General features: G+C 42.1%; 1 protein-coding gene across 3 annotated transcripts in view; it reads right to left on the bottom strand.

Moving 5' to 3' along the window:
• Nucleotides 1-15387, bottom strand: part of pdzrn3b (PDZ domain containing RING finger 3b) — a 95244-nt gene that overhangs the window by 19274 nt on the left and 60583 nt on the right. Inside the window, exon 1 of one of the 3 annotated variants that reach the window (XM_071493650.1) lies at nt 1159-1389. The exons of the other annotated variants lie outside the window; for them this stretch is intronic. Coding sequence (XP_071349751.1) covers nt 1159-1227 — 69 coding nt within the window. The 5' untranslated portion in view covers nt 1228-1389. Of the gene's footprint in view, nt 1-1158; nt 1390-15387 lie in introns of those variants that run through there. 3 annotated transcript variants of the gene reach the window in all.

Raw genomic sequence — 15387 nt, 5'->3', positions numbered from 1 at the left:
AAAGCTCTTTCTTTTTATTTTACAATCCAAAACAAGTGATGCTTTTGAGAGCTGGAGAAAGAGGGTCACACTGAGTTCATCTGAGGGCAGAGAGGTGGAAGATGGTTGCTTTGAAAATAATGAACAACTTGTGGGAAAATTGAATAAAGCAAAACTCGCATTTGATCATTTTCAACATGAATCCATCAACAACAAAACTTCAGAGTTCAGTTATTTTATCCAAATAAATACAACGTGCAAATATCATGAACCAAGAATGTCTTCATCAGCACTGGCACGACTAATGATTATTTCTTTATTGTTGACGAATCTGTCAATTTGTTTTTCCAATTAGAAAATTGTGAAAAAAGCCAATCACATTCTCCTAAGTCCAAGCTGATGTCTTGAGATTGACTGTTTTGTAACAGTTTTGTTTTGCCAACATCCCAAAACCAAGAGATATTCAATTCACAATCATATAAAACAAAGAAAAGTAGCAAAGACTGTTAAGTTCTGTCATTTTGTGTCATATAAGGTCAATCAATTGTTTCTGCACTAATCAAGTAATGTTTTACAGAAACTTAAAAAACAGTTAAAAGATGATTGACAAAACCAGTTGTGGTCTCTCATGTGGAAATCATGTGGGAATCTTCATATGTGTTAATGGTGCATCTATAACACAGCTGCTCTGTTTTCTTTGCTGGAAAAAAAATGTGCAGAACAGGCAGTGTGGAGTGTTAAATATAAACTTTAGTGAAAGTCAAACAGGGGTTAAAGCTCGGAAAGCTCAGAGTCAGCATTCAGTTGACAATGAGGAGGTGGGCAGCGATCGGCACACACTAGCAGACGCATTGAGAGAGCTGTCACCTCTTCATCACCCCCTCCTTTAAGCACAGTGCGCCACCTCTCGCTGACCCCTGCAGCCAGAGTTCAGGCTGCTCAGCTGCAGGAGCTCCATCCGGCAACAACTCCACTCCGCTTTATTTTCTTTTTACTCTACTCCCACTCAGCCAGTGACCCCCCGAGAGACACGAGTGCAGCAAACTCCAGCTACATTTCAACAAGTCAGAAAGCACCATGAAATACTAAACCAAACTGAGTGAAAACAAAGCGCGATAAAACCAGCTAAAAGTGAGCAAGCGGGTCTCAAAAACTCTCCCTGAGGCTTGGTCACAGTACCTGGCAGACTTCATAGAGTAGTTTATATTGCTCCTCAGGCTTCTGCAGGGTACAGAGGCTGCATCCCATGTTGGAGAAGATCACACCATCCAAGCTCTCCCTCCAGCCACTCCAGGCAGGAAGAGAGAAGACGCAGATATTTTCTTCTTCTTCTTCTCTCTGAACTGCCTCCTCTGTGTCTTTTCTTTCACAGCCACACAACCACTTTGGCTGACAGGATTGACTTCCCCAGCTTGTGGCTGTATCTCTCTGCTCAGCCTTCTCTCTCTCTCTTTCTCTCTCTCTCTCTCACACACACACAGCCCCCCCCCCAACACTCCTCGCCTCACATGCTCCCTCCCTCTCCGCGTTCTCCAGCCTTCTGCTGAGCTTGCGGAGGCCGGTGGCAGAGCTCAGCTATACACACCCCCCTCATGTTTATTAAGCAGCCTCTCATTGATTATTCATGAAGGGGGGTGCTAACTCGTGAATGGGGTAGGCTGACATCACGCAGGATAAAGTCTTCTTAATTAATAAGCATCATTACATCCATTGTGCAGCAACAAGCTGAGTGATGGAAAGGCTTGTCACTTCATGACAATATGTTCCTCTCAAGGGGCCCTGGAAGCTTGTTTGTTAACACTTCCTGACTTTTAATTTGAAATCCAGCTCCATATGCATGAGTGCTACATATTGGCATTTATGTATGACAGTGGATTAAGCATGAAATATTTGTGACTTATGTGTCCAAAGCTATGCACTGCAGCTTTGTTGCAGCATACCCTTTCCATGCCCCAGTTAAATTAGCACTTTGTGACCTCTTGTGTACTAATCCAGCACAACGAGACACTGTGCATTCTTTCCTCATGTATTTCTCTCCAAATACACAGAGCCTAAGCCAGAAAAAACAACTAAACCAGATAAATATTTATGCTGGCCGTCCCTAGTGCAGCCAGACAAACTTTACCCAGCGGAGCATCTTGTGCACAGTGACATACAGCACAGTTCTCTGGGTCCTTCATGGTGTCTGCTGCCCTGTGTGCAGACAATGAGTATGGCTCCATAAGCCAGACCTGGCATCTATCCTGGTGTTTACTCTGGTGCCACACAGCCAACCAGAGGAAAAAACATCAGGGGTGAAAATGCTGCTGCTGCTTACAATCTGTGGGTTTGTAGAGGTCAGAGACAGAAAATGTTATATTTCCACGGGCAGACAAATGTGATAGAGTGGTAACGTCACTGCAGCCTGAGTGCAGGGTTTCACCATATGATGCTCCCCTTCACGATTCAATCCCAATCTCGTTGTGACATACATAGGATTGCTTCGATTTAGTCCATACTGCTAAACCACATACCTGGATAGATTTCACGGGAGAAGGGGGTGGGGTGGGGTAGGGGTCCTGTGGGAGAACCCTGACTGCCGGCGATAGTGGTATTTCCTCCCGCCAGATGTGTCCACTGATCCCTATCTATCAGCACTTCCACAGCTCCAGCATCAGTCCAAGACAGCAGCATTATTACCCAGGCTCAAAGGTTTTCCAGTCAAATGTCACGCAAATTTTATGTAAATTTTTCAAATGCCATTGAAAGCAAAATGTAAATGCTGAACAAAGGTCAAAACTATTAGAAAAACCAACCAAGTTGACTAAATGTTGCCCTATTTCAAACTGTACAGGTGAAAACAAAGACTGCACCCAAACAGTTACTGAACCATAAAGCAAAATTTAATGGACTCAACAAAGGCTTTATATTCATACTCACGTAATTTTTTACAAACATTGTTTTATTTGGTAAAATGTTAATGTCAATATATGTATTGGCAAAACCCCTCCTGCCTCAAAGGAAAGTTATTTACCATTTCTATTCCCTGTTTTTTTTTTTTCTTTTTAACTAGTTAGGAATTCAGCTGATGAGATTACACTGTCCAATTTTATCTCCATGTTTGTTTTCTGTCCAGCTGTTATTAACCAAAGGCTGTCTTCAAATACATTCTCATCTTTCCCCACAACCTTAACTGCACAGAATACCGGACAATCTAAAAAAAAACCAATACAACCCCCCCCCCCCCCAAAAAAAAACAAAACAAAACAAAAGGAGAGTTCTTAAAATAAGATCCTTCAGGCAGAAGAAGTGATGGTGACAAAAAGATGCCTCAGGCAAACTGCAAAAATATCTGTGCGAACTTTACAATCATTCATAATTACTGCAGGCTTTGCCTCTCTGGGCTTCAGGCTCAAACTTTCATCCAGCGTAGCATGGAAACTAATTCTACGCTCACATTAGTTGAGCTGTTGTGCCTGGGGCTGGGATCAGTGGAGAGTTTTAGCTGGCGCTCTTGCCCAGCTAATCTTTCTTTCACACTGAGATTAGCCCATTCACTAAGTCAAAACGGAGACAGTGCTCTGATATGAACAACTGCACTAAAGGTTATGGCAGCTGCAGCAGGGAAAAAAAGTGTGTATTAATGAATAATCAGCAGCAGTAAAATGCAGAGCAGAGAAGTCAGGCTGGAGGAGCTGTTCAACCACAAACAGCAGGTGAAGCGTCTACAAACTGTCCGTCATTGCATTCACAGATTTAATTTAGTCGTTGCTTATTAAATTTCTTGCTCTCGCTTGCGACAAGACCTCTCTCCTCCATCCCTGTGGTTTGAGTTGATCTGGGTTCAGCAGAGAGACACACACACACTTCAGCCTTTGTTCATTACTGGTCTAGACAGAGGGTCCTATCTCAGCGGGAGCCATACCAAATGATAATAATATCATGCGGTTTGTTATAATAAACATCAACATTTGTTTTGTTTTTTTTTTTAAATGGAGACGAGAGGCTAGAGGTTACCACATCCACTCCCAATTAGCAATGTAGTGCTTGGGTCCTGTGCATTTGATCTAAGCTTGGTTGGATCATTCATATTCATAGAGACTGCCTGGTGTTGTGTTTATGTCCCACTGGGCCCAGTTTAAGAGTCATGGCTTTAACTAGAGTCACAGTGGGATCAGGTGGCGATCGCTGTGGCGTACACTGTTCCCGTGCGGTTTATAACTCTCCAACCCACATCGTCTTCCCTCCCTCTGAGCTCTTTATGTTGCTCATATAACTTCAAGAATGGACAGTTTCACCTGAATGGCTTCTACAAAGCTTACAGTTATGATCTGGGCTGCCAGCTATTTTCATCAGTTTTTTTTGATTAATTGATTTATTGTTTACCTAAAAAAATGGTAATGACTTAAAATTGCTTGTTTTCTCTTTCCCACTGCCTGCAACCCAAAACTTAACCCAGCATTTAGGAAGCTACAGACAGCAGCTGTTTGGCATCACTGATAAATGGTTTGACAGTTTGGGAAATATGCTTACCTGCTTTCTTGACGAGAGTTAGATGATGATGGTATCATATCTGCACAGTAAATGCCAAGCTGGAGCCGGCAGCTGGTTAGCTTAGCACTAAGACTGAAAACAACTAGCCCAACACTGTTCAAAGACAACAAAATCCACCTACCACATATTATATCTCATTTGTTTAATCCGTACAAAGACCAAAGCGTACACACAAGAATTTACTGTTTTATGGGAGTTTTGTGCTGGGCTATTTCTTGGTTGGGGCCAGTTGCTGGGAAACCAGTGGAGTTACAGGTCCCCCCTGAAAAACAGTCTGGGGTAATATCCCTCGTAAAATGCAGAATTGTTATTTTGAGGATTTGGTTTTTGAGTGGATTATTATTCAACTCTCGCCAAGAAAGCACACATTAGCTAATTTCCAAAATGTCATATTAGTCCTTTAATCGACTATCTCAAGATTTACAGTATGTGACTAAAGAGTAATTGCATATGCATGACCCTCATTGTCTTCAGACCGTATGATGGCATCACTGCAGATCCATTAAAATTAACAGAACCTGACCTCAACATTTCAGCCTGCCATGTGGAAAAATGCCAAGCTATTCATCTCCACATTGTAGGACGCCAGATCTCGGTGATCAGAGTGGGGAAAAGAGGTCTTAACAGGGTGTGGAGACAAAGTCTGCAGAAGGCGACGACACGGCAACATGTAAGGAAACAGGACACCGATGGCTGAGAGATAACACAAGGAAAAGGTATGATGTCCAGGTCCTTTCACACAACTCTAATGCACTGTCCAGACAGCAGGATGAGGGGAGACTGGAGGGAGGAGGGGTGGAAGATGAGGAATGATAGAGTGATGGGGAAAACTAAATTGATTACATATTGTTGACCCATCGGGAGAATGTCCTGGTGTGGCTTATCTGTTGTATAGAGTGTCATTGTTTTGTGCAGAGGCAAAGGCTTCATGTTGTTTTACTTCAGGTCAAAAGAAAAAAGAAAAAGCAGGCTTACCACTCTCCAAATGTCTTCATAATTTTGTGCGGTGAAACCACAAACAGTGAACAACATAAATATGAGGATGTTTAAACTTTCCTTTGTCCAACATGACTGGATGGAGACTCCTGAAAAAGTCTGAAGTCTGTTGTAACTAACTGAATTGATAAGTCATGAGGAGTCATGTGTTTCTCACTTTCTAATATGCCAGAGCAAAGGTTAGTAAATCATACACAATTATAAATGTTAAAGGTGCCCTGTGTAGTTTTCTTGTGCTGAAAAACTTTCCTTCCTAATAAAACATTTTGCCAAAAATTTTTGACTACTTTAAAAAATCCATTGAAGTCTTCTTCTTCACAGCTTTTGTGAAAACGCGATTTAATCCAAAACCACTGGAATTAATGTGTACCCGAATCCTACTGTGCATGAAACAAACAATGCATTGCTCCATAGTGCTAATAGTGGTCATAAATTCCACAGGGTACCTTTAATAGGTCAATAAAGAAGCATTCTTACAATAATCCATCATGTATGCCATTGTTGAGAAGGTGGGAGTCCTGACATGTTTGTGCCCATGCAGACACGGTGTGGTTCTGTAAATACAGTACTACACTGCGTAGCAGATCACCAACAAGCTACATTAGGACCTTTTTCTCTGTTATAAGTTTTTCCTGAAGCATGAATCAACAGCTTTGACCCACCACAGACCACAGACCCCCATCCATTTGGCTCTAGCTTCAGCTTTCATATCAGCCCTAATCTGTAGAGGATATGAGAGGAGGAGGGAGCAACAATGCCACTGTGTTAATGGAATTGCCAGATGAGTGAAATGGGGCGGCGAGAGGGAGTGAGAACTAACATGAGGGATTTTAAAAGATGATGTGAAGAAGACAGACGCACAAGATGGAGAGACATGCAGAACACACAGAGGATGGAGCAGGACAGAAAGACAAACTAAACGTGTGGAGGAGTAAGAGTCTCCAGTTTCTTTCAACTGTACTGCTGGGACCTCAGCTCTTGAGGATTAAAGTGTATGTGGGTGCATGTCTGTGTGTGTGTGTTTATGTGTGTGCACCTCTGAAACACTAGGCTGTGCATAATTTATCAGACAGCTGTCAGCTTTGTACTCCTATTTACTCTGCGAGGCAGATCCTGAGCCAACAGAGACCCCAGCCAGCAGCGATGACAGCCCCGAAACAGTTTAATTGGAGACTCAAACAACTAATAATGCCATCACTATCACTTCAGTTTAATTACTTAAGTATGAGGGGATGCTTAACAAGACTAATATGCTAAGATGTTATGATAATGACCCAATGTATACCACTGGATATTTCTGGGATATAGTTTTTATTGTTTTTGTAAACAGAAGGTGTAAAAGCGGAAGCCTGCCAACTTTTTGAAGCTCCCCGAGGCTGTTTCCCATCATCAACCGCCTGGCAGTAAAATGCACATCATTTTGCTCTGGGCTGTATAAAAATCACCTTCACTTTTTGGAGTTTGGGAAAAATACAGCTTCAGGCATTTGTTGTGGTAAAATCACTGAGGCAATTTACACCAACATGATGACAAAAAAAGGCAATGATCAGTTTTTGTGTGTTCACAAGAGCGGGATTTCTGCCAACTTCTGGGAAGATTCATCACTTTCCTAAAGAAAATTTTATCAAGTTCTTGACATACAAAAAAAAACATCACTCACAAGACAGATTTCTGGCTTTCTAAATGAGTCAATGTCAGTGCCAAGTGGATACAAGCATGGATATAATGGATTTACATGTAAATGAATTAGTGGTGAAGACAGACTAGCTCTTGCAGTGATTCTCTTGGCTTAGTCCCCGGCTGACTGCCCTGAAACCTACCACCACCTATGAGAGACCTGTATTTAGCTCCATAATAGGGATAGTTAAATTACCACCTAACCTTTGCTATAAAAACGTCTCCCTGACTGTTTGATGGTGAGATATAATAAAATTCTATTTATGGCTAATTATCCAAATGCCACGACATTCTTGCAGAAGGTAACTCATGGCGCTTGTCAACACAGTTATTAGGTGGGATATTAAAATGAGTTCATATTTCATCCCCTCTCCTGTGGTGAGAGTGGGGCTCGATGATGTGACTGCACTCTATGGCTCCTTGTAGGGCTCTGCCAACTTTGTCCACACAGAGTTCCTGTCACCAGCTAATTCCCCATGCCTTCATCACTCCTGGCTGCTCCAGCATGTTGGCAGCCAAAGAAAGCCTCCAGCTACACTTGGTGAGGAAGTGTGTGTGCACACACTGCTGATACAGTGGGCAGAGCTGGGAGCTTACATAGTGAAATGGCTCTGGACCGAATCTGTATGGAGACAATCAGATAACTTGGACAAAGGGCGTAACAAGAATGGAGTTGACAGAAGTTTATCTGTCAGTTGAGAGTTGAAAACCATGACACCTTATGGTTGTGGCACATCATTAATTGAAGGTTTGGTGGTTTAATACTGTCCACATGTGAGAGTGGGCTGAACCCAAATTGCTCCCGGTGGTTAGTACAGTGCCTTGCACAATAGCCATTGGCGTGTGATAACTGGTGAATGAAAGGGAAATTGTAAATTCAACCCATTTACTTCACCAGGGATTAAAACTGGACAGGACACCTTCAGTAATGCTTTTGGTTTGGTAGATTTGGCCATGTGCCCCAAAGAGATTAGAGGGTCAGACTTAGCATTACACATGGGGGACGACCAATATAAAGATTAGCCACTGATGATACACACCTAGGTGATGCCAGGTGCCTTCACACAATATGCTACTTATCAGATAGAGTCCAGTCCTATGGCTTCGGTTAAGTGAAATTCTTCCCTGTGCGCCAGGGAAGCAGAATGAACTTACAAGGGATAAACTCCTCATGTCAAACATGCAGGGCCAGGTTGAGAACACTTGGTGGAAGGTAGGCAATGGTAGCACTTCTTACCTGACTTCTCTTGAAGACTTCTGCATCTTTTCGTGTGTCTTTGTAATCATGAGGTAATTAATCTGACAAAGTGGGGTAAGTGACTTTCGTAAAATCTATCTTCGAAGGCAGTCGTGTGGTTGCACACAAAAAGTGATGGAAGTACTGTAGATGTGTTGAATAAAGAAAGAGGGGCTTGATAGATTCACTTTTTCATGTCGATACACCTTGCCAATTACTGCATGAAGTGGGAGTGCTTGTTGGACTGATGTTTTCCAGAAGGTTACAAAAACTGTTGGACGAAGCGCCCTAATTCCAACGTCAGAAAAGACAGTGTGGAGCTTCAGATGCTGTCGGACAAGCACTTAGTTTGAAGCAAGCTGAGCTCCATGAGGTCATGTTATGCCCTTAACCTTTGAGGAGTTGTGAGGCTTTGACACAAGGTTCTTCTTTGGATTTTGGCTGTTCTTCACAAACCAGGACACTTGCTGCAATATCCTCTGGCACTGTACACATTTAGTCCTTACAGCTGATTCCTGTTCACTCTGAATAATACATTCTCCCCATGTGATTATGACACCTTTGCTTCACCGATCACAAATGACAGCACAGCCTGTACCACAGAAGGAACCTGCTGCTTGTTATCACCTCCTGAGCAGGGCTGAAATATAAAGGTTCTCTCTAAAGCAAGGAAATAACTGGAAATAAGAATAATAGCAGACCCCTTGACCATGTCTACATCTTGTGGTTCATTTGGTTTAGTTCCTGTAGTGGAAAGAGGTGAAAAGTCAACTTGTTTGAGTGACAGGTTCGGGAGAGTGAGTTATAGCCAAAGGTCTGTGTTCAGCGCTCAATCTCATTACATTACAGTGCTTTTCCAAATGAAAACCTCTGAGTGAGAGCTGAGGTCATTGAGAGGTAAGTGACTGACATGTTGGGTGACATCACTCAAACGTCTCAATACCCAGACGGATGGCCAGGTTTAACTGCCCACAGTCAGCAGTGATAAATGAACAAACTGCTCTGGAGGGGGAAATATTACTTTTATACACATTCCTGTCTTTAGCACTCCACAGGAAATTTGATGAAATTGCGAGTGATGCTAACTGGATGTCTTGACCAGTCAGTAAATCTCTCCACTAGGTAACCCCCCCGGCCCATTAGTCAGGCTGAGGCAGTGACCTCAGAGGCCTTATGGGTAGCGGAGACCGATTCACAACCTCCATGTTGTTTTTGCTGAGCCAGTGAACATTTTCAGATGTGTCAGGCTCCAGTGGCTGCCGGAAGAGACATATTCTAAACATCACTTTGACTGACAGCTACCATTTCATATGTGGCTGAATAAACCTCTATATCCAAAAGTGATGCACAGGAAAAATGTAAGAGCTTTTAGCCATTTCACCACTATTCTTGTTCCCCTGGCAGAAAATGGTTGAGACTATTTTATCTGTGGGCTTTTAAATGCTAAAATAAGTTTCCCATCCAAAGGAAAACACACTGACATAAATTCAAAATATTAGACATCTGCAATATTAATGTAACAGCTGGCAACACTGTGGTTTAGGTGAACACTGTCTCTTTAACCATTCGAGGATACTAAAGAGGTGTGAAATGAACAGGTTGTACATCGATTATCATCATTAACCAAGAAATCCCACAGGATACCTGAGACAATCTTGTTTGATAATGAAGACTGACCTTTTGGATTAAACGAACGACAAGATTCATTTTCTCTGAAACATGTCTTTGGGCAACAAATTTAGTACTGATATGGTGAATTTTTATCTTATCTGTCCTTGCTCTTTATCCTCTATTGTATCCATACAGCCACAGGGTTGGTGTTGGTGTAAAGATTACATATCACATACAGATCTAAAATTGCAAATTCATCAGGTTTTCCAAACTAATTTTAAGTTTTCTGTTTGTGAGATTTAAGACTAGGTTTAAAGGTTTCTATTCTATACCCAATGTTTAATTTTATTATAGAAAAACCTGTAACTGCTACAGAAGCACTCATTTTACTGAGTTTTAAGGATTTTACATTACTCATTATGCAAACAGTCATGAGTGGTCTGTAGTGAATTAGATTTTGCCAATAAACTCCTCTCAAATGCTTCCCATGACACATCTGCTCTTGACAATACAAACCAGGTTTTCCCAAAGAAAATCTAATTATCAACTCCCAGGAAATCCAAGTGAGTACAATGCCCCATTTCTCCTCTACTGATCCAATGATTACCCAAAACAGCAAGGCTTTTAATGAGGGGAACGTTAATGCCATTAGTCTGAATGGAAAATGAATTTGCGACATATGTCAATAAATGTACTGAAATGGTTGTGCAAAGTGGTTTTCAGAGTGCAAATAGAAGCATTTAGGGTGCAAATATGTTGTTCAGCAATTGTCCTAATGCTATGCAAAGCATGCACAAAGTTGTGAATTAAAATGGAAATATTAACGGCGACTGCAAAAAATGTTCATGCCATTATTTCCCTGTTTATTTTCCAAATAAACACGGCTGTTAGGGCCTTAACCAACCAACTCAGTGGATCATAATGAAGCCTTTTTTTTAGAATGTATCTTTCAAAATGACAGACAATACATGCTACAATTATAGACATACACAAACACCATTTCATGTATGTGCCAGTGTGCTCAGTGTATTTCATATCAAACAGGGAATTGGAAAATGGCCCAAAAGTGCAGGTTTCTCCTTTGATGCTCTGAGCATCATTAACCAAAATATAATTTCTTAAGCACTGTTTCCACCAACACGTCTTCAGGAGGAGTGTGTTTGATTGAAAATAACAAGAACTGCAAATTCAGCCTCCTTCTCTCCCTGACACACACACACACACACACACACACACACACACACACTTCTCCCGTTTTACACCCCATTCCTTTCCAAATGGAATTGGAGAAAAATAGAAGCGTGCTTTCAAGAAACCCAAGCCTGTAATTTCCATCTAGTTCCAACTTCATTCGCACTGAAGTACCCTGCAAATGCTGCCTTTACAGAGCACAATGCTGTGGTGATGCTAAGAGGACCCAGTCCATTAAGAGAGAGAGGGAGAGAGAACCATCTTTGCTTTTAAGACGAGTGGCAGAGCAAGGGGAGTGAGAAACAAAAGAGCAACAGACAGAGGGCAATGGTGGATGGAGGGAGAGGGACTGGGTGTGGAAATACAGGGACAAGAAGGGTGAGAAGGGAAAGATAGATGGAGAGAAGGCTGTAGTTTAATGAGGAGACAGTGATTTTAGGAGCAAGCAGGGGGGATGGTTTGATCTTTGACCTCTCAGATCCCTTGGTGTGTGTGACAGGACTGAGTTCAGACAGAGGATTAAGGTAATCAAGGGTAGTAATGAGAACAGAGCACACATTCATGAGCCTGGACACTCCCCAGAAGCAACAATTATGCACCTCACCCCCTCTCCTTTCTCCTGAGTGTGTGTGCCTGTACCTAGACATCATCTTTGCCTGTGGTGGTTTTATTTGAGTATTACAGAAGGGGGCCACTGCAGACAGATATAGATGTGTGAAACAGTGGACTGGGATCACCCCATCCCCCATTAGTGGAATACCTAGCCTTTGTCCCACTTTAAAAGGACACGTGTCTTTTAGCTGGTGGGGACGACACTTGAGTACAACCGGATTCAGTTATCGTAAAGTGGATATTTGAGATACGGAAATCGGCTGCGAGCCCAGAGTGAAGCTATGCTGTGAAACAAAAAGTCAAATAATCAACAGAAAATTCAGCTGCCAACCATTTTGATGAATGCTGAATCATTTCAGTCAATCAATTAACCAAACTAGCCAAATTGTGCTGGTTCCAGCGACTGAAATGTGAGAATTTTCTGTGTTTTTAATGTTTTATATCACCATACATTTTATATTTTACAGTTGGATGGACAAAATCAGAAACTCCATTAACTTGGAGTTTCTGTACTTTCCATTAACAAAAAAAGTTATATTAATCAAAATCAGCCAGTCATTGCAGACAAATGATAAATCCACTCCACTGTCATTCCATAATAATGGAATTCTGCATTTACAGTTTTTACAAGCTTTATATATTCAGTTTTTTCCCCCTGATGAGGCACATTAAGTGTCTCCTGTACAGCTCCCTGATCACAAGCTTGCAATGCTGAATATTTCTGGCAAATATTGTGTGATGTGCTATGTGGACAGGAATGAACCAACCCAAATCAACCCTAAAAACATTGTGTTGGCACGTTTGAAATTGGAACATGATCTGTGGTTTGATTTAGTTTGGATTAGAGGTTTTCAAGTAGGGATACAATATAAAATAATAAGCTATTCCAAGAAAATCTTAAATAAATAAAGAGAGTAAGAAGACTTTGAAGGCATATTTCAGTCAGTACAGCAGTGAGCAGAGGCACAACAGCCCTTCTTTATCCCAGCAGACACCCTGACAAGGCCAAGAGTGAGGAGGCACCTTAAAAGGCTACGCTCTGTCGGCAGCAGGCTGGTGGAACATGACTTCATTTTGAGGTTGGCAAAATCCCTTCAATCGCTTCAAAGTCCTGGCTCCGCTTTTTACACCTACAAAGGGAACATTTAAGTCCTTGTAATGAGGATGCCACATGCCGATATCATCTTTCACAGGCTCCATTTGACTGGTGCTCCTGTTGGATGGAGTCATGTTCACTGGTGCACATCCCTGCTTTTTTTTTTAAATCACATGTTTTCAATTACTCCAGGAGTGCACGGAACCAACTTCTGCTGTAATTCAATAAGGACACAAAGGGGCAGGTCGGGCGGGTGGGACAGCCTGGCATTGTCCTGGGACAGCTGAGTGACAGGGGTGAGTTTAGGACCTCGGAGCACACAGTGGTTACTTTGTACCTGTCAGTCAAGCTGTGACACGGACAGCCTGCCGAGGGACTCGGGGGGGGGGGGGGGGGGGACGCCCTCAAGAGGCGAGTGGGGTGAGAGGTCCTTGACCACGGGGCAGACCCCCACCAGCAGATGACTCCCTCCCTCTGCCTTGAAAACATTGCTTAACAATAAGAAGGGCAGAGCAGCTGGCTGCTGCGGCAGAGCAGATCCTTAAAGACCCTCAGTCGTGCTAGATGAGCAGCAAGGATTACACTAATTTCAACAACAGGAATTAAAGATGTTTGCTGATCAACTCTGAGTTGTAGCATATCTTTTGTTTCAAGAATTTTCCAGTGTGTTATGAAGATTTGGCGCAACAACTGTGAAGCCATTATGACCTGATTTAAATCTACTGTTTTTGTTGATATTGGCAAATCCACAGCAGCTTCTACAGCTACGCTAGCAGCATACTGGTGCTTTTCAGCTAATCATTAGCTTGCTAACAAGCTAACAATCTCAGGGTACTTTTTATATAGAACAGGCCAACACTGCACTTTTTATAATTTTATTTACATAGACAAGCTAAAATCAGTTGATATTACATTGGTCAGGCTTTGGAGAAATGAAATGATTAACGCATGTATATTACACTATTTGATTAACAGTCTGTCTACACACTTCTGTGTTCTTTTCGTCTGGGGCTGTTTCCAATCAGGAGAAATCTTAATGTGGAAACACAATAGCGTGCAGCCAACTTTGTGGCAGCCCTTGTGGAAAACCCTTTTTGTTTTAACACAACACTGTCCTGATACACAAACCCGGGTCCATGAAGATGTTTGTTTGGTCTGCACAGAGCCCTGATCTCAACCCTGCCCAACAACTCTGGGATAAAACAGGAAACAGGAACATTAACCGTAAGTCTGGTTTCATTGCCCAAAGTTGCAGCCAGGTTTGATTTATTATTATCATCATCATCATCATCATCATCATCATCATTATTATTATTATTTTTATTATTATTATTATTATATCAGAAAAGAGGGAGCTAACTTGATGTTCAACAATCATATACTGCACAGATGCCGATTGTCCACATACTTTTGGCCATATAGTCTATAGCTCAGTGTTAATTGCAGCAGTACAGACTTTCTCAGTCAACTAAAATATGCCAAACACAGATCATATGAACTTTCAAGATAAAGAGCAATCCAATTAATTTCAGTTTAATATTTCGCTGCATTTGGATACTACTCGCAGTATCCAAATGTAGCACTCTCTGCCAGAAGAGTCTGAGCTTTCCTTTCCACTCAGGTTCACACTCCAAGCTCTTTCAGCCCCATCTATCTCTGTCAAAGCTTCTCACTACAAAGTACTCCTTCCTCAGTCCACCACTGACTACTTCCTTATCTACTGCTCTCAGCTAACACACCATCATTCAGACTGCTTCCGAGCCAGTGGACGTCCCTCGGTCCAAGAAAAAAAGGATCGATTTTTTGCAGCCGAGTGGTGGAGGTGAGGAGGTATTATGTGCCAGTCACGGCCGGCTGTGCTGCCAGCTGGAGTGAGCGGCTGCCGACAGCAGATCACACGGACCGAGGCTGCTGGATAACTCTAACAAACCCGGGGATCAACACTGAACACACAAGCTAAATGTAAAGCAGAAAACTGAGACCACACTGGCTGATATATGACTGGAGATTCTGCCAGCTAGCAGGATTGTGATGATACGGGCATGAGAACTGAACATGATAACGCCAGTTACAACTGATGTGCTTATATTACAATGACAACCCCAGACAAAGGACCAGCATGTGTCTTAAAGAGCATTTGCTGTTCTTAGTTTTGATCATTGGTGATATAACCATGACCAAAAGTAAACCACATCTGCTCTATTTACCTTTGACTATTCAATGCATAACAGATGAAAGGCATTCAAATCTGAATTCAAAACTTAAAGATACAGTTAACCAGTGGGGGTTTTTCAAAACCAAAATGCACACCAGCATTTAGGGTTTAATAGATGGGATTCTGTGCAAATATTCTGCCTCTTTGAATGGCAATTTCCATGCCAAAAAGGCAGGTTTCGAAGGATATGCAGAATCCTGATTAAGTGAGATCAGGTATCGGCTATGATGTAACAGGCCC

The sequence above is a fragment of the Trachinotus anak genome, unplaced genomic scaffold (genome assembly GCF_046630095.1).
Source record: "Trachinotus anak isolate AG129_WGS33_773 ecotype Australia unplaced genomic scaffold, CSIRO_AGI_Tana_v1 ptg000013l, whole genome shotgun sequence".
Taxonomy (NCBI): Eukaryota; Metazoa; Chordata; class Actinopteri; order Carangiformes; family Carangidae; genus Trachinotus; species Trachinotus anak.
Note: the sequence above shows the minus strand (reverse complement) of the source record. Positions and strands in the feature narration are given on the sequence as shown.